Here is a 25,598-nt window from a genome sequence, read left to right on the forward strand (position 1 = left end):
ACCAGCAACAGAAATTAAAATCTAAATCACGAAAGTAATTATCCAGTGTATTTCAAGTGCATTTTTCAAATATATAATTCAGATATTCAAGCGTTATTATATAAGCTGAATTCAAATTTCTTTGAATATATTTAAATAACATTTCAAGTATATTTATGGAATGTTAGAAATAGAACAAGCAATATATTTGAAACAAAATGTAAACTTTTTAAAGTTCAGACACTTTCAAAGACAGATAAAAATACCAGGAAGAAATCTACCTTTAAATGGTATCTTTGTTAGTGGAAAATGTCTGGAAGTTGTCCAAAATGGCAATTTAACTTCTGTTCACCAAATCACAAAACACAACAGCCACACTTTCAAAGACAATGTGAGATCACAATATTTGTTACAAATTAAAATATACATTACACTTTCCTTCAGATGGCATATCCAAGTTGTGTTTACTCACAGACAGAGGCACCTACATCACCAGGATTGTTATAATCCTTTTATAGTTAGTTGGAGCCTTCACTATGGTCTTGCGTTACAGCCAGGTTGTTTTCCGGGTGTTACTGTGTACTTTTCAAGGGAGATAGGAAATCCTTTGTAAAGAAGTCTTCTAATACTTGTGGGTTTGGGTTTTTCTCCATGCGCTTCCCCTACTTCTTTTGCTCCCCTTGGAGGGGTGGGTGAGATGAAGCCTAAACATTGTATTATTATTCCTTTTTAAGGAAGAGATTGTTTGCACTATCAAGCGGAATATCAGATAGCAATCGAACAGGAAGTTTACACTTAATTAGGACTTTGAGAAGAATAATCACGTATGGGCTCTTGATTAAATTGCCCTCTAAAGTTTTTCCAAACTTTTCGGGTTGGTTAGAATCTCTCTTGCCAGTCGCCACGTTTGTTTGGCAGCGTTCTCCAGAGCCGAGTGAGGTTTGCCTTGAAACAGATCTAAGTTCGGTAGGAAGTAGTGAGGACACCGCCGGCACTGCAGGCAGGAGATAAGTTGCAGCAAAATCCCGTTAAGCCGATCACCCAGGCAAGACTCGTCCCAGTCCGACTCCCGGGGATGCTTTTCACACTCATAGGAAACCAAAGTCTTCATGTGGTAATTGTTCAGAGGCTGGCCCGGCAGTTCAAGGTGACGATCCCGTAAGGTTTTGAGGATGGAGAGGCATTTCTTCCTGCAGCCCCCCATCTGCAGTCTGTTCTCCGCTTCCGCGAACTGCAGCACCCAGGCGTCGCTCTCCGCCGAGCTCTGCTTGCCGGCCAGGGAGTGGCACTCCTTGGATAAGAGATTGAACCCTTCCGCTTTGACCTCCGCCACCCGGTTGGGTCCTGGCCAGGGGATGTGGGGAAGTGGCCAGTGGGCAGCACTCCTCGGCCAGATCCCGGTGCATTTAAAAGCCGGGGTGATCTGCACCACGTACCTATCTCGAATTCTCAGTTTCACTTCGCTGGTGTCTGCCACCATCTTTACCACATCCCTGTAGCTACATTTGTCTACCGCTTGAGCCACCAGCGTCTGAAATCTGGACCGGATTTTGCGCGCCGAGAGGTAGCCGGAGGCGGTAATGAATTCCACCCAGAGGGACATGCTCCTCTTGCGCCCGTCGCTCAACTTCAGCACCGCGCAGCCGGGCAGCGAGCCGTCGTCCACAAAGTTGAACACCCCCATTTGGTTAAGGTAAAGCACCACCTCGAATTCAGTGGGGGAGATGACCTCGAGGCCCTCGTAGCGATTGTCCATCTCGTTGAGAGAGCTGATGAAGCGAGGCTCCTGCACTTCCACTTCTTTCAGTACGTCGGAAACTACTTTGCAGACTTCCCGGATAGTTTTGGCAATGGCAGCTTTCCTGGCTTGGCATTTTTCATTGTAGTATTTATTCAGATGGTAGACCAGCTTGGCCTGGGCCGCGATCATGTTGGGGCAGAGATCCGGATTGTACACCGGAGTCTCGCAGTAAGCTGTGGGATCCAATGCGGCTGCTAGAGCTGGAGCCAACTTCGGTGGAGAAACGGGCCGCTGCGCTCAGAAATGTATCAAAAACGTCTTTCCGATGTGCTGCAGCTGTGGATTCCTAGCTACCGCTTTCCCTTCCTTTTATCTTTGAGCCCAGCCGGTCTTAAAGTGAAAGATTGTTCTCCCCTTAAAGAATCCTTGTGTGAGAGAAATGCATGGAGAGATCACCTTCTCGGTAATAAAAACAAAAGTTGCGCTGAGACCCAGCCAAGCTCTTCCAGTAGTCAAAATAATCAACCCTTTCCGTATTTATTTACGCTTTCCCGTAATCATTGTGTGTGCAAGACTGTTAATCAAATGGAGGAAAAGTGTGCTGAGTGTGTGTCGGGGGTGAGTGTGCGTGTGTATATGTCAGAAGAAGCTGCTGTTGGTTTGTCTAAGAGCCCAGATGCACTCGTGTGGAAATTATAAAGGCAGGGCCAGGCAGGCTGGCGGCCAATCGCCACTGGGCTCGTCACGACAGCCTCCTTCAGCTCCAACCCGGCTAATTAATCTCCCCTCATGGATATAGGCACACAAACTAAAGGTAGGAGGCTGCTGCCGGCAGAAAACTACCCAGGCCACCTAGACAGTTTTGGAAATCAAGAGGAATCTCTCTGTTTCGGTATTACTTGAAGCATATTGACATTCTGAAAAGACTTGGCAAAGTGGTTCTCTTCTGTGCTGAAAACCCTGCTTGTCTTTTTACCGCGGAAATGCAAATACAGGTGTATTAATGGTCATCCATCAATGAGTGAACTAGATGGGGTTTTCTAAAACAAAAGTCACTAACTCGCCTTTAGAGTAAGATAATTAATGTGTGTTAATCCTCGAGGTCTTTTTAAATGCAGGTTGAAAGTTTGCTCTTTCATGTATATGCAAGTTGGCTTTAAAGGGAATAATACCTGTGTAATTTTCTGGAGGTTCCTATATGTTAGAATGATTTTTTTTTTTTTTTACATTTTGCAGTGTTTTATCTCTGTTTTTTCCTCATTTGCAGTTGTTGAAAAGAATCTGAAAATTATTGCTGTGTGTTAGATGTTGTCTACCCCCAGTTTAAGCTAGAATGTTTAAAAAATGTTGACTGCATCCCTCCACCCATCTGCAGTCCTCTTTGTACTTTGGTAGACTTGCCCAACATCACAAGTAGGACACTAAGTTTAGTATGCAGTGGTAGAAGTATTTGAAAAATAAATTATCTCTGTGATGGGGAGATTATTTTAATGTGCATTCATACTGAGCTTGTATTTTAATATGTGAAATTCAGGAGAGATCACAGAAGTGAGACCTACTGGCAGATAACTATCCTAAAAATTTGCAGGTTTGGGGTTTCTGGCTTGTTTACAGAGGAATAATTAGGGATATATCTCCTCTGTTAACTGTCCTTAGTATTGACCTGACAGTAGACTTCTAAATTGATACAATTTCATGTGATTTGATTAAGGGAAAATGGTTAATATTTTAAAAGAAAATTAATTTGCAGTCATCTAAGATTTTTTAAAAATGTCAATGTCATTTTGGAAAAATTTGAAAGAAATCAACATTTCTAAATTTTGGAACCTTGAAACAGGAGGGGGAAATGGATTTATGCAGAACATCTTTTTTTCTGGTGGTACCAATTGTGTCCCTAATGTACAGGCAAGGAAAAAAATACTACTTGGGGGTTATATAGTGGTTTTAAAATCTAGGCAGATTTTTAATTGCCTACCTTTCATTTAGAGGCAGTCTCTTTCAAATTAATAATACTTCCAGAAAAAATCTTATAACTCCTAGTAACAGGTCTGCAGGCACTTTTTCAGAGCCACTTTTAACAAGATCTTGTTCAGGGTTGCCACGTTTCACTCAGGCTTTTTGACTTTTTTTTTTGCACAGGTACAGCCTCACAAAGCCACCTATTATTTACTTTCTCGTTATCCAAGAGTGATAGAGTCCTATTTAGCTTAAAATAGTACATTAGATTTGGGGCTCATGGCATCCATCGACTCTATTCCCCGAGAACTTTCCATTCCCTTAGGAGCAGGGATGGGGACGCCGAACAGCCCCTCCCCACTTTGCAGGCGTTGCGGGTGAACGCACTGCTACCTTTTGGCAGTTGGAAGAGAAAGAAGAGACAAATCAGAGCCGGGGAACCTGCGACCGCGAAGGCGAAGATATGCCCTGGTCTCTGGGGAAAAGCGACCTCTGTCCCTCACCGAGCGCAGGTCCCCGTGTGCTTCCCGCTGGTCCCCTCTCTCCCGCTACTCCGCACTCCCGGGCCATCCTGCTTTCCTCCCTCCGCTCAGTGTCCCATAGGCTTTCTTTATGCGTGCCGGTTATTTTAAAACCTTCCTTGGTGTCCCCGGTTTTTCCACGTGTGCTCCAGGCCACGGTCTCTACCCACGCACCCCTCAGCCCTGGCCGCCGCCCGGGCCCACATGTGGCCGCAGCGGAGCCCGGAGCTTTCCGGTCTCCGGACACGGGCCCCTGCGCCCAGCGCGCTCTCCCTTGGGTTCAGGCCAGAGTTTCTCGGCCAAGACCTCGCCCCTCGATTTATTGGGCCACCTGCAAATATGCCAGGTTGTCGAGGCCCTGAGACAGCCTGGGACGCAGAGGCCCCGGGGCCGTTCGAGAGGACCGTGGCGCGGCGGTCCGGGTGGGTCTTCCTCGAAGGACGCGAGGGGCGCCGAGCCGGCCTCGCTGGAGCCAGGCGCGCAGGTGGCGCGTCTTCGGGGCTCACTGGGCGGCTTAATTGGGATAAAGCGAAGCTCAACACCGAGGCACTTTGTGCAAACTAATTGGTGTAGCCGGGACCTTTTCACTAACGATTTGCACTTTGAAGAAGAAAAATGGATAGTGAGAAAAGGACTAAGAAACTCGGTTCTCGAGTGTTCCAGGGAAGTGAAGTCATTCAGTTCCAAGGACACAGGACTCTGTTTTCTGAGCTGCTGCCTTCAGCACCCTTCACACAGGGAGCTGACAGTGATTTACATAACATGGGACTCACTCACCCGCTGTTATCACTGTGGGTGAACTGGGCGCCCTAGAATAATACTCCAGTGCAAGTACTGCTTGTTGCTGTACAGTGAATTTCTATTAGACTGAACACGTGAAATGAACTGCCTCCTATAGCTAAATCTTTTCAGTGATCTTAGCCACTCTCATTGTTGAAAGGATAAACTATTCTGAGGAGTGTGCTTTCTATACCTTATTTTTGTTGTTGTTGAAATGACCTATGGAGAGGAATTTAAAATTTTTAGTATATTTTTGTGTAGTTCAGCTGATTTTAATCTAGTCTTTGGAGATAGGTTAGTTTTGTGGGCATAACACTTAACTATTGTATAGTAAATTTATTTTGAAATATTATTTGACCTATTGAGCTAGTTTTTTCAAATGATTGCATAATACATGGATATAGCTTGAAATCAATTTAGTTACTTATATGAAAAGTTATAAAACAACTTTAATGACACCAGTCATATTATTTTTTTTTACTATAAATATAATCTTAATAGTTAATACTAGAGTAAAAGCTTGTGTGTCCCATACTCTAGGATATAAATGCTTAATTGTTTTCAGAGGCATGCTGTGCAGACATCTTTGACATGAGCTAATAATAGAATGATAATTGAAGAAAACTGACCTAATTGAAGGGGAAAAACCCAAGAATCTCTTGGTATAATGATAGTTTGAGATGCTTACATTTGAATGGTATTTGGGATTTTAAAGTCTAACCGAGTTGACTTTTTCATTTTATTTATTTAGTTTACTAGGGAGCCTTGATTTAAAAGGTACCATTTAGAAAAAATATCCAAAAAAGTCGTAAACACACCGTTATCGTAAATTTTAGTACTATTAATGCATATAAAATCATTAAATATTGTGATCCTTAACACTTTGAAGCATTCAAAATAACAATGGCAAAATAATTTTTCCTGAAGTGCTGTTTCCTAGGTGACTTATCCCCCTTCTGTAAACCTACTTAACTTATATAGGATACACAAAGTAATGCGTAAATAGTTACCTTATTAGATTTAAGGAAAAACTCTATTATGTTGAGAAATGTAGGAATGCAAGGTTTCTGTGTTTTAAAAAACCTAATTTAAATTTGAATTACATGTTCATAAATTTAAGCAATTGTGACCTTTCATCTGGAAAAATGTAACTGTTAGAAGATATGCATACACATGTTAAATGCTCACATAGATATTGTTTTGTGTTTTTTCATTATCTGCTGGCTGCTATTCTAATCACAAGTATTCATGAATTTAAAGTTTTATTTTTTTAATATGTGCTTATTACACTGGGGAGATAAAAAGAATATGAAGTTGAGTTTATTAAATTATTTATCCCTACTGCTGGAGTGGCTTTGAAGGCTCATTGTACACATCTGATTTCTAACCCCCTCTTCTTTTTTTAGATGCACCCAGGCTATTTCATCTGTTTCGTTCTGCCAGACACAATATATTTCTTTTTTTACACTAGAGAAATTAAAGACAGATATTTGTGCAGGGTTTTCTTTATGTGTCACATTAAATAAAGTAAAATAAAGGGAGTTTTTCTGGTAATGTAATTTGATGGCATCTATACCTTTCTTTCTGTTGTAACTCCTGGTATAAGAACACTTGAGACAAACTTGCTTGAGAGCTTCAAAGGTTTTAATGATTTCTTAAAACAATTAGTTCATATTTTAATACCAGGTTTATGACAAAGTAAAGCAGAAAATTGAGGTCACTGCACAATTTAGACCTATTTTATTTCTTCAACCAGAGCATTGTGATAATTGTGGTTAGTTTTTCTATTAATTATTTTATTGAGGTCATATTGGCTTATAACATTGTGTACGTTTCAGGTGTACATTATTATATTTCAGTTTCTGTGTAGACTGCATCATGTTCATAACTGTGGTTAATTTTTAAAAGTTATTTCCTTAATTCTTCACTTGAATGATCAAGGCTGTTGCCCTGGTTTCCAGCATCCCCTCCCTGCCCCACACACACGCACAATCATATGGTCACATTTGTAGTGGGAAGTACTTTTTTTTCTACGATGCTGCTTAGTCAACTTGTTATTGGTGCTAATAAATGTTGAAAAGAAAGTAACTTTGAGATTAAAGATGGAAGTTGGAGGTGTACCTTCCAAGAATTATCACCACTGCTAGATTTGCAGATTTGAGGTGATTCTGGATAACTCTGGCTAAAACCTTTCTTTTGGTAGAAAAAGAAATTTCAAGCCTGGGTTATTTAGATAATTGTCTCAAGTTTCCTCACTTCCTTCGAATATGTGCATGGAGGTGCAGGATATTTTAAGTCGTATCCGTAAACTAGAAAATTTAGGGGGGAGGTTATCAACCAAAAGATTTTCTTATTGCTCAAAATAAATGTGATCTCTGACCCTTTTCAAACATTCAAGGATATTGGGGTTAGTCATTCATTTATTGAGTATTTTGTAGGAAGCGCTGATTCCAATATTCCAGTTTCTCGTAGACCCTTCAAAAAGTTATCTTTATAATCTATAAAATTTAAATTCATTTTGTTAGATTTCAGCTTCTATTTTTCATTTGGATATTGTGGACATATTCTGACAGAATAAATGGGCTCATGTGATTCTTTTCTGTATGAATATGTGAAAACTAGGTTTTCCTTAACCCATAACTACTGTGGATTTACAGACATTTGCATGTATGGCTACATCTTTGGTGCTCTTAGTACACTAGAGTTTTATTGCATTTAGAAAAAACAATGGAATCAGATGCGATTAGTGTCTGTTAATCTGTACATCTGCTTTGGGTCGTCCAGGACTGCATAGCTCTCATTACTGTACCGTACTGTATGTGATTAAGCGACTGAAAATATTCAACATGACCTTGAGACTAGAGTATGGTATGTAGATAATCAACTTCCACTGATTGAACATCTAAAATAACCTTTCCTGTTTCTAATTTACAGTTTAGAAGCTTATTTTTTAATGAACAAAGCAGTTCCTCTAAACCAGGATTTATTTTTTTAATGATCAGTAACTGGAGTAATAATTTAAAAGGAAAATTACATTAAGTAAAAAACTTACCTTTTATAATGTATGTTATATCCAATAAAATGAATGCTTTTAGAAAAAGAAGGAAATTAGTTTATAAATAGGAATTTCCTTTATAGCTTTATATATAGATATAGAGATTATAACATTATCTGAGAATAGACCACCTAAATATCTCATTTCCATTTATATATGCTTGTTTTCACTATTCTGATAATATACTTTTAGTATACCAATGTGTACTATTTCTTGAAAGCACAATTTTTCCATAGAATGATTTGTCAAAAATATCAAATCAAAAGTACTAGTAAATAGTTAATACTTTTTAATCTACGTATGTTTATTCATTTTATGAAAGCACCTAGATCAAAACAAAAGTATGAAGACCATAAAGAGTTTGTAAGACATAGTGTTTCTAGTAAAAAATTGTGAACCTAGTGATATAAAAAGTATAGCTTTATTTTATTTTTATATGAAATCTATTTTTTTTATTATTTTACGTCAGGTTTATTGATGTATAATTTACATACAGTACCGTTCTATTCTATGATTTTTCATATGAATGTGCCATTCTATGAATTCTGACAAATATATACAGTCTCGTAACATCTAGCACGGACATAGAACATTTCTGTTGCCACAGAAAAGTTTCCTCACGCCCCTATTTTATTTTTTAATTTCTAAATTTTATGATTCATTTATAAATGTCTGGGTGTTTTAGTTTTATGTCAAAAAATCTTTAGACTGTAAACATTTTTGTTTATCCCCCTAAAATTTATTATTTTATCATGCTTCTAATTTAAGACCAGTTTTAATGAGAGAGCACTGAAGTAGAGGCAGCATATAAAATATTTCAGATATATAAGTAATAGGTTTACAATTTTTGTTTTACATAAAAGTTGTTTAATTTTAATATGTGACATTAACGCTTGATAAAAGATTCATTTTTCAAAGGAACTGCTAGTTTTTGTAATGCTAGCATGAATGTATGAATTAGACTTCTGAATATATTTTACAGTTTGCACATCAAAAGCTTTCTCATTTAAGTTAGCAACATTTGAGGTGTATTTGTAATGTTACTAGCTTTATGTCACTAGAGAAATAAATCTCGTCTCAATATTTAAATTACATTTTACTTTACATTTTCAGTAAATTAATCCTCCCTTTGAGTGGTAGGGGACAAGGCCAAGGAGTTTATTAGAGGTAGTATTAATTAATATATACACATTCTTGGAAGATATGCTTCTAATCCTAATTTTGTATAAATATACATTATCATGTAAATTCAGATGGTTATAACCACTCCAAACAAAGAATTCTTAAATTGTCAGAGTGCAAACATTTTAATTGATAATGATGCTCTTTCAAGTATTTTGCCTTTTTACAACTTGGAATAGTACAGCTAGTCTTCTGTTTCTTCCTCCAAGATATAAAATTATTTAAATGCTTTCTGATTTATATTTTTATTTGGCAATTATAGTAGAAATTTTAATGTTATGCATGCTTACAAGCCTATTAAGAAAGAAGTTATTGCTTTCTTAATATTCTTAAACCATTTTTAGGAAGTATAATCTTTTTATGGTTTGCAAAATAGCCTGTGCATGCAGGCTGTATGTAGACACACACACAGACAACCCCAGTGTTTCAGAGTGTAAAAGACTGAATTGGCCTCTATAGGTTTTTTATGTAAACCTGTTAAAAGGAAACAACTACAAAATATAGGATTCTTGTTGCCGCCAGTATGTGATATCACCTCTGCAAGATTGTTCCATAATAATCCTTACAGTTTTCAATAACACCTTAAGAGATTGCAGCTAAATGGATTTTAGAAATAATAATAACTAGAAATTCCAACAGTATTTATTCAGTCACATACACTATGGCAGTTTTGAATGTCATAAGCTTTTAATTGTGAAATTGAGAAGTTTAAACATGGCTAGCCATTCTATCCATATAAATAAAAATATATTGCTCAATTGTTCACATGCATAGTATGCATGTGTATACATAAAAACACCTTCACTTATTTAAAATTATTTTCTACTTTTCTGCAACAGACCAAGGTTAAATATTTTGCAAACTGAACCTGTATTTGATAAGCAAATTGCATAATTCACTGGGGGGAAAGAAGTGGGGTGTTTTGGTTTTTGTGTTTTGTTGTGGTTTTTTTTTTTTCTCTTTTACTAGCAAATTCAGTTCTTCATTTGTTTTGCTCTCCACGCTGCATTAGCACAGTTTTCCCCTGTGTGCATCTGCCAGTGTACAATTTAGCCACGGGCATCTGTAGACCTTGTGGTGATCAGTATTGCAGGCAAAAGCCATATGTGTTTAAATAAAAAAAAAATCTCTTTATTTCATTTGCTGTTTTAACTGGATGGATAACTTTTGTGCCTCAAGACAGAAGAAGAAAAAATACAGAAATAATTAATTGCCTCTATTCTTGAGGCAGTTTCATTTCCCCCTCCAATATGGAATGCTTGTCAGCTTTCCTGATAAATGACTGCATGTATTTGCATAGATTTTACATTAACACAAAAATTAGTTTTATTTGTGGAAAACTAGTTTACATAATAATATAAAACCTAGTGTTATCGATTATGTTTCCAAACATTGATGATTTTTTAAAGGGATTGTAGCATTCTTATTTTTCAAAGGATCTGATCAGCCTATTTCTTAATTTAAACTTTCTTTTGTTTTATGTAGTCTTGCATTAACAGGACAAACATATTTATGAAATTTTGAACTTTTAAAAATTCTTTTAGATATACTAACCACAACTCTTTCAGACCCATAATTAGTAGCACTCACTTGGTAAAAAAAATTCTGATTTTAAACTTTTGCTGAGGAATATTTTTAAATAGTATCAGTTACATACACCTCAGACAGGTGGAGGATTGCCTCTGTGTCAGTGATTTTAATTTTCATATTTTTGTTATCAAAAGGATGGGTACTAGGTGTGTTCAGTTGAGCTCATTCCTGAGACGTTATGCATTGTTTACAATCACATTTAAAATATATCTGAGAACTATTCTGTCTGTCTTCAGTCTGTTTCCTTGAATATACTTAATCAATTGATCACCCTAATCCAGCCTTGAAAAAAACACTCTGCTGGAGCTCTTAGGGTGCTGAAAACAACTCCCCCTCTCTAAGCAGCAGGCAGTAGATGTTTATTCATACTGTAATCTGGCATCTTGTTGTCTAGAGGCAACCTGCTAATTATGTGCTATCATTGTATTATCCATGTTATGGAAAATTTAAATATGTTCACTGCTGTTAGTTACATCACAAAGCTTTTCATAAAATATACTTGATCCTCAAGAAACCTACTACACTTAATGGCAACCTAAACCAAGAGTGGAGTGTCTCTGCCACTTCTTGATTCTGGGACACCCTGGGTGCCAGCTGTCACAGCTCAGCTAATGATGACAAATGCCCCTCTCTATGCAGATTGCAGAGCTTACTGGCTGCTGTGAAAGGCAGCCAGATTACCTTTCTTCAGATAGTAACTTAACCTTTAAACTCGTCAGAATGAAATTATCAGCTGTGATAGTTTCAATATCTGTATCTTTAAAAACAAAAATTAGAACAATATCAAATAACAATGACTCACTTTTTAAAATTTTCCAATTTTTGTATCATGTACATTGCTTTACCCTTGAATGCTGTAATATTCTTAAATGAGAAACTCTAGGTTAGATGTACTTCACAACCGCACTTGAGTGTGTATTTGAACTCTGCATATAACTCGGGTAGTGTGAATTATTGAGAAAATTATCCAGATTGTCTAGGCCAGAAAATAGGCTGGTGAAATGTTGAGGAAAAATATTCTTTCTTTCTCTTCACCTGAGTGGTGAAGGCTGTATTCTTCCACTGTGTGTATAGGCTCAGCCTGTTCCAAATAAATGGTTATTTCTTTAAAACTCTGTGGATTATTCCAAAAGGATTTTGAGAATAATTGCTGCTAACGGTTGTTGTCTCTATTTTCAAACTTGAGCTTTTGTTTTAAGTTGTTGATTTGTTCTATAGAAATTTGTTACTGTATTATGATACATTTACCTACATGGATTCTTCAAAACATAATGAACACTGTTAACCATAATGTAATGTAGGGGGGATAAATTGCCTACTAAATGAGATAGTGCTCTACAATTGCAACATTCTTTTCAATTTACAAAAGACTTTAATATGCACTAAGTCATTTGATATTTAAAATAATTCTAAGTAATAATTTTAAGAGTTGAGAGAAATTGGTGATAAGGAATGGGGACCAATACTTAATGAGTATTTAATCTTCACAGCAAATATTAGTTCCCATTTACAAGTGAAGAGACTGAGATTTAGAAAGGTTAAGTGTCTTACCAAGGGTCACAAAAGTAATTGCAAAACTAGGTCAGTCTGACAATGGCTCTCTCAGCACTACAATATCTAGACTATACGGTGCGGAGATATACATGTATGAATGTATGTGTCCTCTCTGTACCCAGAAATAATTTTAGCAGCTGCTACTAGAACATAAGTAAATGTTATTCTGAAAAGAAACTACAGGCTTACATTTACGTTGAGAAAGTGATGAGTTTTAAAGATTAAGCTCTTTGTGAGGCTTTTAATTAAGTAAATATTGAGACAATTTTTGTGTTGTGAATTTTTATGTTATGTTAATAACGTATCAATCTATCACATAGGGAGAAACGATTTAGGAAATATGTATATTATTTAATGAACATCAAATTGGACTAATTCACCTAAAGAACCACTTCATTGTAAAACCTGTTAAGATTAATGGGATATATCTTTATAAAAATGATCCAGAGAAATAATTACTTCAGCAATTACTTGAGTAAAGTATCTATATACTTTTCTTTTATCCATATCGTTTTAATCTATGACATCAATAAGTTATACAAGCAACAGTAATGTACATCTTTCAATTCAAGACACATTAAAAACTCCTTTTATCATGAGTTTAACTATAATCATTTCCAAGAAAGCTATGTGAATGCCAGTTGTTTTTATTCCTTACTAAACTTTTCTTTGATACAGATACTACAATATAAGGATTTTTTTTTAATGATACATCTCATTATGTTGTTAAGTTCTATCTTTATGTATTTTAATTATAGAATTCTGCTTATAATTACTAATCAGTACTAATGCTTAATAAGTTGTAAGTATTCCACATAAAAATTATATAGAATTTATAGTGAATATTTTATTAAAATGTATCACACAATTAGTGCTGGGAGGAACTAATTCTGCCTCATAAGTCAGACCTTTTATATCAGGGCAGGAGAGGACTTTAGAGGAGTATATAATACAGCCCTCCCCATTAACTGTCTGAGTCACCTCTACAGCATTGCTAAGGAATGGTCATCCAACTCTACTTTTACCTCCATTGATGAGAAATTCATTATTTCCTCAGATAGCTACTTGCGCTTACAGACAGTTCTAATTGTTAGAAAACTCTTCCTAATATTGAACCAAAATCTTTGTCCTTGAAACTTTCACCTTTTAGTGTCTGGTTTTCCTTCTGTGTTTTCTTATGGCTTTGACAGAAATAAATTCTTTAAATTCAGTATTTAAGATATCAAATTGAATATGCTCTGGCCTTTCAGCCATCACACCTATAGCATATTTAAGTCACCTCACCATTCAGGACCCATTCTCATACATCATTTTCTTCATGTAGGGTAGTGCCTAGAATTCATTACTCGCAGAGTGGATTGGTGAACGTAGAGTAGAGAGAGTCCTCTCTTCAGTGAAACATGACTGTATTAACTTTTGGGGGGTACCTCCATAATCCTGTCAAGAAATGCTGAGCTGTGTGTCAACAAATATTGTATTTGTTTAAGTATGTGTTGCCAGCCTACTAAGTACATGACTTTTTTCTTTATTCAATTCATTTTATCTTGCTATTTTTAGCTATCTTTTTCGTGGTTTGACTTATGATAACAAGTTATGTATTATTGTTTTGAATAAGGATTAACAGCCATAACAGTTCTTTCTTAAAATTTGTCATAGGCTGCATATAGAACATCCATAGCAAAACAGAACTTAACTATAATGAATTTTCTGGTTTTGCTCAGCCTAGATACATAGAGACTACTACACTTAATAAGATCTGTGGATAGATTAAATTTACTAAATATTCCACAGCCTTCGTATAGTTTTTTGTTTACCGAACACTTAAAATCCTAATACTAGTTTTTTGTGGCTTTATCAAAATATATAACTAATAAGCCCCATTTGGTATAAAGTACATACTTTATATATTTTGACGTATTTGTCAATTTTGCTTCATCAAATCTTTTGTCTACAAATGAAGTCCACAAGTTTCCCAATGCTTGAATAATGCACAGGAAAACTAATAAAACTAATAAAAAATTAATGTAAATAAGTGTGCTCATAGAGTCTTAAAATATTATTGGAATAATTTTCATATTGATCCATTAATATTTTAACCTTCTGATGATAACAATAGTGTCTAAATAATTTAGCATGAGTGGATGTAAATACTTTTTAAAAATGATGTATTTAATAAGCTGAAGTCAATGTGAAAACTTTTTATTAAGCTTAAAGTGGTCTCACCAGTCAAGACCCATTCCACTCTGTTATTTTCTTCAAAAGCAATGCCTAACACTGAATATACAGTAACTCAGAGTGAATTGGTGAATGTAGAGTAGAGAAGCCTCCATTAAGTAATGAATACATTGCTGGAAAAACATATTCAGAAGATTAAATAGTAAAAGGTAACCAATATTAAGTAAGTAATCGATAATATACAAAATATATTTCTAGTATTTATTTCACTATGAGTTGTAAAGAAAACCATATCTATTAACCTTTTTATGAATGTCATTTATTTTACTGCCTTAAATTTCTGTAAGTTTAGGCACATGTTTTTATACACCAAGTTTTTTTCCCTAAATGAAGATGTTTCATTAATACTTTATTTACTATTGCTGTGACATCTAGGCAATAACACACAAAGACAGACTGTCTCAGATCTGGCTTTCTTGCACTTTATGTCTTGAATGGAGAATAAGGAAGTCCAGTGCGTTTACAAAAGAACATTCTCAAGTGAAGAGCTGCCCCATCTGTCTCATCTGGTGGCTTATGCAATAAGAGGTCTTATCACATGAATCTAAATGCGCAAGCGGTTGTTTTATGAACTCTTTCTGTGCTTTGAGGAGTTTATAAGTTGCTTACTCTATTGTGTGTCAGTCCCAGCTGACCCAAATGTGTTCTGCTGAGCATATTTGGGGGATAATTAGAACTAATGAAGCCTGGAACACAGCTAATTCTCTAAATGATTTATTCTTATGCTCTTGTCTGATTCCTAAGAATTCTCCAAATCATAATCTGTGCCACTTATTTTTTCCTAGCATTGTGTTGAGACAGCTACTCTGTTTTTAGGTGTGTTTGATGGACATTAAAACTAAATTAGGTATTTGAAATGCTGAGAAACATGTTTCCAAACAGAAGTTTATATTATGTGTTGGTCCCCAGGGTTGAGGGGAATGCCAGTACTTCACCATGTTTTGTTTTTGTTTATTTCTCAGAATGCTTTTGGGACCTGTAAGTAGATATGGGATAGAAAACATCAAGTGAAAAGAGCCTTTTAAAATAATGTACCACTGGGAAACAAAACCTAAAAGTAAAATAATTGAAAATCATTAATGGAAAATTCCTATTTCTGAATTAGGTTTCCCAAGGAAATCAGAAGATTTTTAAAAATCCTTTTGAATAGCCTTCATGTTTCAAAGCTGTTTCATTCATGTGGCTTCACTGTACTGGCAGTGTTGAGAATGACATTTCTCTGCATGCCCTCACCAAGTAGTCAGTGATTCAGTGGCCTGTAACACTTTAAATCCCATCAACTTGCTTTCCTTTCCTGTTGTAACTGTTTCAATGAGTGGCACTGTTGTTGTGCAGGTTAAGATCTGGTAGCTTACTGAGGGCATACTAGAATGAGGACAGACACAATTGCCAACACAAGAAGGCTATAACTTTATTAAAGCCTTACACTCAGTAAATAAGATACTGAAGTCTCTTCAGGTAGGTAGTGTTAGTAGCCTATATGCTATTTGGCCTCCTGTTGCCTAGAAACTATAGCAGAATTCGTTGTTAAGAATTATTTCTTTTATCTATTGATCCCAGTATTTAATATTCATCATACTCTAGAGCCCAGATAATAAATACCTGAAGGGCAAGTACCACTTTATTAGATGCATTGGAATACCTAAAATAGTGTATATCACCAACTTTACTGCCTCAGTATTGACGTAGGAACCAGTTGGAGATTCCCTGGTTCTCATTACAAGATATTTATCTGCCCCGGATAAATTCTAGTCGTAACTGTATGCCTTGACCTAAGGCGTTACTCTTCCTCATCTTTAACTTTCTGCCTGAAAGTCAGCTAAACACTCAAATAACATGTCTTAGAACCTTGAAGGAAAAAGTTGCAGGTCATTGTTATTGCTTGGCCTTCAAGAACACCTTTTTTATCTTTAAATTTTTACATCTTTAAAAGAGACAAAGAATGAGCTAATAAAATTAGTTAATATTGAGTTCTTGTTATATCTAGGTACTGTGCTAGGTACCTGATCTATATTATTGTACATTCATCCTCTCAATCACACTATGAAGTGGATACTGCTGCTATCATTTCATTGTTAAGAAACAGAGACACAGAAGTCAAGAAACTCCTCCAAATTTACCAAGCTAGGAGTTTGCAGAGTTGAGATTTTTCAGCCAGCCCTTCTGAATCCAGACTCTACAGCCCAATTTCTTAGTCATCACACTAAACTTATCCTAGGTTTATTTTCTCATCTGTAAAATGGGGATAATATTATCCGCATCATAGGGTTGTTGCACACATTAAATAAATTAATATACGTAAAAAGCTTAGAATATTTTTTTAACTTATATTACCCAAGTCCATACAGTAACTGCAGAACTGGGATTCAAACCCAGCTTTTTCTGCCTCTAGACCCCTAAGCTAACCCAGCATAGAGCTAGGTGAGTATTTGTTGAATGAATAATTAAATGAGTGTTATCTGTCCTGTACTTCTCAATGGAAGCATTTGTTAATTTTGCTGGTGATTTTGGTGACATACAGCAGATACTCAGTGATGATTGAATGAGTGAATGGTTATTCATCCTATATTCCCTCGTAAAATATATTGATGACTCCCAAATTTATAGCTCCAGCCAAGACCTCCCTTCAACTCCAAACTCATTTATCCAGCTATCTACCCCACATCTTCTCACATTTGTAAGATGCGTATCAAACAGAACATATCCAAACCAAGCACCTGCTCTTCAACCTCAGCCTGCTCCTCCTGCAGTCATCCGTGCCTCAGTAAAGGGCAGCTCCTTTTTTCCAGTTTCTTAGGCCAACAGCGTAGCTGCCATCCTTGACTCCTCTCTTGCTTTCATATCCCACATCAGCGCATCAGCAAATCTTCCAGAATCTGACTACCTCTCACCAGCTATGCAGCGTCAATCCTGGTCAAGTCACCATCATCTCTTATATGTGCTGTTAGTTATCTGAGAAGTAGCCTGGCATCCTTCCTTATCCCACTCCTGTTATACCCCTTACATTCTTCTCTCGACATAGCATCCAGAAAGATCTGTTAAAATGAAAGAAAGTTAGATCCTGCCACTCTGAAGTTCAGAATTCCCTAATGGCTTCCCATCTCAGAGTAAAAGTCTAAATCCTTAAAATAACCTATTAGCCCCATAATCAGCACCTTTCCACCCTATTTCTCCCCTCCTACCCTTCTGATATCATTGCCTACTACTGTCACCATTTCTGTGTCTTTCCCGAGCACACTGGCACCTACTCACGTTAGGGCCTATGCATTTGCTGGTTCCTCTGTGTGGAACTCTCTTCTCTCAGTATCTGCATGAGTTTTTCCCTCACGGCATTCAGGTATTTACCCTATGTAAAATGGCAAACCTGGACTCTCTCTATCCCCCTTCTCTGCCTTCTTTTTCCTCTACCACTTATCACTATCTAACATATATTTTTACTTATTTATCATGATTAATATCTCTCTCCCTTGATTTAAATCTAGGCTGTTAATGAGGGCAAGGATTTCGTCTCTTAATTGCTGTGTACTCAGAATCTAAAACAGTGCCTGGCTTATAATGAATGCTCAGTAAATACCTGTTTAAAGGAAAGAAGGAAGAAAGGAAGGAACGAATGAACAAGCGAATGAAGGAGGAGAGGAACAGAGGGAGGGAGGGACGGAAAAAGGGAAAAGATAGGAAAGAAAAAAGAAATGAAAGGAGATAATCAGTTAATTCTGCCAAATATTATCTTTATAACAAAGCTGTGGAAACTGTATTTAAAAGTTATCATAACATCTTAATTCACAAATCGTAATGGCCTCTTGACATCATTGACCTCCTCTTTTTTGAAATTTTCTTCTCTTGACTAAAGGAATAATATTAGATGTTGAACACTTATTCTATGTAAGACCCTATGTTAAAAAAACTTTATGTATGCAGCAGGTGGTTGAGTGGGAATTTTCCAGAGCTGAAAACAAAGACGCATTCAATATCTCATCTTCTAAAGGGCTGAAAACAATTGAGGCTAGACAACGGGGCTCACATCCTAGTGGGGAGACACTAAATTAACAAATATATAAGCAAGTAAACAAATAGGTAACATGTCACGTGGTGATAAGTGCTCTGAGGGGTAGGTATTACTATCTCATTTTGGGATATAAGAAAAGTGAAGTTTAGAAAAGTTATTTAAATAGGTCCTATAGCTGGGGCTGGGACTTGAATCCATTCTTTATTACTTCAGCATCCATGTACTTAACTATTATACTCTACTCTCTACCTCTATTCATTATCCTATTTTGTCTCTCACCCCACTAACTGATGTTTCACCATTAAGTTGACTCCCTTTTCTTTTTCTTCTCTAACCCCCTAAATATAAGTATACTGTTTAGCTTCTTCTCATCTTAAGGTTGTAAAGCTTGAATTATCATCTCTCTGTAGATGTGTCACAAATCTATACCTCCAATCCTGACCTCTCTGTTAATTCATCATGGTCATTTTCTACTTCCTGGTAGACATTTTCCAAATTGATGCCCCTGTCCTCTTCATGTTGTTGTACCTCCTTCCTTTCAAGTGGAAGTCAAAAGCTTTTCTTGAGGACTGCTGTCTCTCATTTCTCCCTTTGTTTCTGTCATTGACTTGAGTCATTGTTATAATTTCAAAGATTTGACATCCTAGTCATTATTGACTCCTCCCTCACCCTTTGCTCCTAGTCTACCACCCCTATGCTCTATTAATCACCAAGTCTTGTGGATTCTCATTCTTTCCTAGTATCTTTCAAAATGTATTCTTGTCATACCCACCACTGTCACCCTCATTCAGGTCTTCATCACTTTGTTACTGGACTGTGGCTCCCTGTTTCTGTCTCCCTTCTCTGGTCCATCATAAAGAATGCTGCTGGATTGACTTTCTCACAGACCACTTCTGTCATGTTACTCCCCTGTTCGGAAACCTTAGATTGACTCTCAATTCTTATGAGAGGAAGGGAGGGAGAAAGTGAGGGAGGAAGGGAAGAAAAGCCTCTTCTGGTGTTCAAAACACTTCACTATCTGGCCACAGCAATGTTCTAATATTAAATTCTTGATATCCATCCTTGCATTCTCTACTATAGATTGATTATTTTCAAAACACAATTCTTACATTTCTTTCTCTACCTTCTTACCTCTTACTCTTCACCTATCAGAATTGCATTCCTTCCTTAAAATCAAATGTATCCTCCCTCGCTATGATTTTCCTAATTAAAAATTGTCTTTCCTTCTCAATAATCTTATGTCACTTGACTTTTCTACTGTTGGTATGGTGTAGATGAGTGTTATAAAAAAGTTATTAAATTTTTAAATGTTTTTTGTCCCCAAAATGGATTCAGAATTCCTGGATGATAAGCAAAATTTTACCCTTCTTTTTACCTTTACCCCAAAATGCTTAGCATAGGACTATATGCATGGTAGATGATCAATACATAATTGTTGAGTGATAAAACTTATCTCAATCTTTAGGTATCAAAAATGTAGGAGAGGGGCTGGCCCCATGGCATAGCGGTTAAGTGTGCACAGTCGGCTGCTGGCGGCCCAGGTTTGGATCCCGGGCGTGCACTGACGCACCGCTTGTCAGGCCATGCTGTGGCGGCATCCCATATAAAGTGGAGGAAGATGGGCACAGATGTTAGCCCAGAGCTAGTCTTCCTCAGCAAAAAGAGGAGGACTGGCATGGATGTTACCTCAGGGCTGATCTTGCTCACCAAAAAAAAAAAAAAAAAAAAAATGTAGGAAGAAGATTAGGGCAGGTTTAATGATTTACAAGAAAAAACAGTGAGTGATTATAGTAGCCATTTCATCTGTAGACTGATTACAAATAAATTGGACAAGCTAACTTTAATACATTATATTTCATTTGAGAGTACTATAATAATGTGTTGAGAGTACTATAATAATATAACATTTGTCCATTGGACAAACTGGCTGGCTTCTATCTTCTTTCCTGATAATTATTAAAAACCAAAATTTGGTAAGTAGGCTGAGATTCTACACAGCCATCTCAAGCTGCCACTGTTATTGGTGTCTTTAGAAAGAAAGACTATATAGTCTATACAAAGTCTTTCTATAAGAAAGACTATAAAGTCTATACCAAGACTATACAAAGAAGCAATTCCTGCATCTTTTTCCTGCCTTATATGGCCACAAGTGGCAGTTCTGAACCTTTGTTTATCATTAGATAGAGTCTTCCCTAAAGACACTAACTCGTCAACATAATTCAAATAAGTGTCTTCATTCAGGAGAATTTAGAGAGATTTGAAGTAAATATTTTCAGTGCTTTCATTTTCATGAATCGTGAAATCTCCAATATTAAATATGTGAATAAACAATACTTTAAAATTATAACATTGTAATCATCTAGATGCTGATGGCAAATGAATATCTTACCTTGGCATGAGCAATGAACTGCACAGGCTTACACTGTTTCTAGTTGTGTCTGTATAGAATGCAATGAAAAAAAAATGCAGTTGTAATGCTTCCTAAACATTAGTCAGGAAGGTGGGAAAATGTTCCTTTAAAATTCTTTGCAGAGTGCTCAGGCAAAGAATCTTGAGTCACTCAATTATCAGATATTTATTGAGTATCTCCTGTGCTCTCCACTATGCCCTGATGTTACCATCCCTGCCTTCATAGAGCTTTCGGGCTAGTAGAAGATTACAAACAACTGAGTACACAATTACAGCTCAATGGGCTAAATTCTAAGGGATTAGAAAAGGAGAAATTACTAGGGATTATAAAGGAGGGAGATGTAAACACAATCCAAGAAAGCTTTCTGAATGAAAAGCCTGAAGGATGAATATATTGGTACTATCAGCAAACATTTATCGAGCATATTTTTTTCTCTTTCTATCCTTCTGTTCTCAAGCATTGTGCTAATCCAGTAGATATATAGCTCACAGCCCCCACTGTGAAAGGCAACTATATGAGAAAGGTAGAGAAATCATAAAAGAGTATTTGAGTACACTTAAGATGATTCTCAAGTTTCTGCCTTGAGTGACTGGGGTACAGAAGTTCTACCAATTAAGATACAGAAATATTGGAGCAAGAACAGGTTTTCTGGGAAGATGAGTTCAGTTTTAACCACTGAACTGTGGGTTATCCAGGTGGAAAATCAAGAAGGCAGCTAACTATATCTCTGAAGCTTAGGAGAAAGATCTAAGATGCATGATAGTATTTTCTGTAGTTAAAAGCATGAGAGTGCTTGAAAGATGCCAGGAGACAATATAGAATGGGAAAAGGTACAAGGACATTATTAAAGAACACTAACAGAGGAAGATGATCCAGGAGAGATGAATGAGAAGTGATGCTCAAAGAAGTAAGGAGAAAAACCAAAAGATAGGACTGTCCAAAAATCCAAAAGCAAGAGAGTTTTAATAAAAAGGTAGTGGACAACAGCTCAGCTACCACATAGAGTTCAAGTAAGATGAAAAGTTCTTTCTCTCTCCACATCAGTTTCAGCAGAATCATAGACCAAAGGCAGATTACAGTGGGGTTGAGGAGTAAATGAGAGTAAGTGAAGTGTAAGATATACTTTCAAGAAAACTAGATATAAAGGAAATGTAAGAAGTATTGTGGCAATTATGGAGTGATACAGGATAAGTGTTAAGAGAGATTTGCACATATTTAAGGCATAGAGAGAGGAACAATAGAAGAGAGATTAAAATTGAAAAAGAGAGGGCTGATTCATGGAGGCCTATCTCCAAGACTAACAGAAGGAAATATTATTCTCTTGAGGCTACAATTGAGAGTCAGCTCAGTTTTCCTTGAAGGAAACTCTACACGGGTGCAGTATTACATTTTATTTACTGTATTCCATGTGTAGTAATAATAATGGAGGGTGAGGGTGTTGGTTTAGGATAGATAGGTCTAGAAATATACCAGGAAGAAGCTGTTGCATTGTGGAAGGTAACTGTGGATAGAAATAAGTTTATAGATGGTGGTTTAAACAGTTGATGGAGTATATAACTAGGCCTCAATTTTCTCTTGGCAGTAGAAAGCACTAGGACTTAGGGAAGGGTTAAGGAGGGACTTGGATGTTTAAATCATCATTAAAAGGAATAGGAGATAATATACTGATCAAAACAAGTAAAGATTGAGGAGGAACGGTAAAGACCCACCATGATGGAAATCATGAATTTGTAATGGTGACAATTTACATAAAGTCAAATTATCTGTATCACTCAGTCATTCAGATGTGGAAAAAGGGAAAAACTAAATTACAGAATATATCTGGGGATGAGGATTTGTGGAGAGCTTATGGCTGAAGGACATGAATGTGAAAGAATTGAAGGTCCTTATGTGATTAGACTGATAACTATGGATTCTACACTGGAGAGAAGAAGGGTAGTCAGATTGATAAACTGGGAGAAAATGGAATGATGAAGAAACTGGAAGTCTTGTAGGGTTTATCATGTAGAAATGCAGGACTTCCAATTAGCATATGAAAAGGTTCTTCTTTCTATCTGCATCCAAAATCTTATCATATGAAAATATAGGGTTTCCAGTTAAATTTGAATTTCAGATAAACATTTCATTGTTTGAACAAACATCTTATACTTTATCTGGTAACCCTAAATGAGAGTGAGGAGTAGATGAAGTAAAATTCCTAAGTAGATGAGTTAATGAGATATTTTAAAGATAGGAGGCAGAGTAGATCATGAAGCAGAATATGGCCATAGGCAGACATAGACTATTGGAATTCAAAGGAGTCAAGGAATTTTAAGATTAAACTGGAATAAGTTGAATATTGAATATATATTGAACATTGAAAATATGAATATTGAATTCTTTAAAAGTTATGATATGATTTTGGATGGAGAGGGAAAGAAGAATGTTTGGGAAAGAAAAACCAAAAAGGATCGAATGAGTAAAAAGAGAGGAAAACAGGCCGAGTCACCAGAATCTGCACAAAAGGAAACAAATGAGCCTAAAAGAAGTTGCTGGAATATTGGAAGCCAAAGACAACTTCACAGAATCATTTCTAGTTTAATGCTTTGAATACTTTTGAGATAGTTAATAAAACAGTTTTATCATCAATAGCTGATGATAGTAGAGTTTATTTAAATTTATTTCTGTGGCCAGGGCAATCATAGGCTCTTTTAAAAGACCCTGATATATAAGAAAGTCTACTTAGGGGTCAACTCATGTCCTAATCTACTAGGCATGTCTGTTTCCAATACTACCCAAGTGTCTCTCGGTATATTTTGATGGGAGTCAATCATATCTGTTTCTTTTGAGGCGTGTAAAACTGCCGAAAATGCTTTTCCTCTAAGTCTTTGGTTATCACATAACTTTCTTTAGTTTCACAGCAGCGTGAGAAAAGCCCTTGACTAAGAATCAGAACCCTTGGGTTCTAGGGCTTGCTCTTTTTCAAATGAACTATATGACCTTTATTAATGGGTTCAGGTAACCTCTCTGTCCAGTTTCCTGCCCTGTATGATGAGAGCATTGGAATAGATGATTTCTAAAGCCTCTTCTACCTGTCCCCTTCTAAAATCATTCAGTGCCCTGTATTTTATTTGACTTTGAGGTCAGCACAAAATATCAGCAGTTTTACCTTTGAAGGTGTACTTCATCATATGCAGCATATATATTCCCGAAAAGTTAGCAGTAAATTATATTTTTATGATTTGAATTATATTTAAATATATTTGAGTTTATTTTTCCAAGGACCTTTATAATGAATCTTTTATAAAAATTATTTTTATACTTTTAATGATTTCTTTACATCATTTTTAAATTAAACTTTTAGTTATTAAATATTTTTTAAAAGACGAGTCTATATATTTGTCTTTATATAGCTTTTGGAAGGATATAATGAATATAATTAAGAGTAAAATAAAACTGATGATAAGAAAATAGAAAGTAATTAATCACTTTAAATAAATTCATGACTTCAGGGTTCTAAAAGAACTTGTAGGTTGATTGAAGAACCAGTCATTGTTGAGGAATTACAGAGAAGGTGAGATGTGTCAGAAGACCAGATAAAGTCAAAATATTAGGAAATTTTGTACTTGGCACCTTCTTGTTCAACATTGTTAACAAAGATGTGATGAAGGCGGGGGAAAAACTCAATAGTGCCTCAAATCCTTTTGGTAAGCAAATATGATATAAGTTTTTAAAAAATAAATTTGTATTCTGATGAGTTAAGATGTATATTGTAAGCCCTGGGGCAACTTCTGAGAAAATAACTAAAATATGTATAGTTTAAAAAATCATTAAAGGAATTACAATGTTGCACTAGAAAATATTTACTTAATGCAAAAGAAGACAGTAAAGGAGGAACAGGTGAAGAAAACAGATGAGACATATAGAAAACAAAAAGAAAAATGGCAGGGGCCAGCCTGGTGGCACAGTGGTTAAGTGCGCATGCTCTGCTGTGGCAGCCTGGGGTTCACAGGTTCGGATCCCGGGTGCGCACCGACACATCGCTTGTCAAGCCATGCTGTGGCGGCGTCCCATGTAAAGTAGAGGAGGATGGGCATGGATGTTAGCCCAGGGCCCGTCTTTCTCAAGAAAAAAGGGGAGGATTGGCAGATGTTAGTTCAGGGCTAGTCCTCCTCACAACAACAACAAAAAAAAGTAAAACGGCAGACACCAATCCAGCCATATTAACAATAACATTAAATGTGAATGGATTAAACAATCCAATCAGAAAGCAGACTGTCAGATTGAATTTTTTAAAAAGCAACAAGATCCAACTCTGTACTCTCTACATAGAACGTTATGCTGTCAACTATATGATTTGACCCAGTTTAGATTTAAAGATACAGATAGGTTGAAAATAAAGAGATATACCATGCAAACAGCAACCATAAAAGAGCTGGAGTGGCTAGACTGATATCAGAAAAAATAGACAAACTAGAAAAATCTTACTAGAGATAAAGAGACATTTTATAATAACAGAAAGGGTTAATGCATTGGGAAGATGTAACAATTATAAATGTATATGTGCCTAACACAAAGCCCAAAATACATGAAACAAGAACTGACAGAAT

At 36.3% G+C, this 25,598-nt stretch overlaps 2 protein-coding genes across 7 annotated transcripts in view; one reads left to right on the top strand and one right to left on the bottom strand.

Annotated features, from left to right (window-relative positions):
* NBEA (neurobeachin) overlaps positions 1 to 25,598 on the top strand; it is a 696,720-nt gene that overhangs the window by 505,199 nt on the left and 165,923 nt on the right. The gene's annotated exons all lie outside the window — the stretch shown is intronic.
* MAB21L1 (mab-21 like 1) lies at positions 814 to 1,933 on the bottom strand. The gene has a single exon (XM_058548005.1). It carries the CDS (start codon positions 1,907 to 1,909, stop codon positions 830 to 832), a length of 1,080 nt encoding a protein of 359 aa, XP_058403988.1. The 5' UTR covers positions 1,910 to 1,933; the 3' UTR covers positions 814 to 829.

Source organism: Diceros bicornis, chromosome 9 (assembly GCF_020826845.1).
Source record: "Diceros bicornis minor isolate mBicDic1 chromosome 9, mDicBic1.mat.cur, whole genome shotgun sequence".
Classification (NCBI taxonomy): Eukaryota; Metazoa; Chordata; class Mammalia; order Perissodactyla; family Rhinocerotidae; genus Diceros; species Diceros bicornis.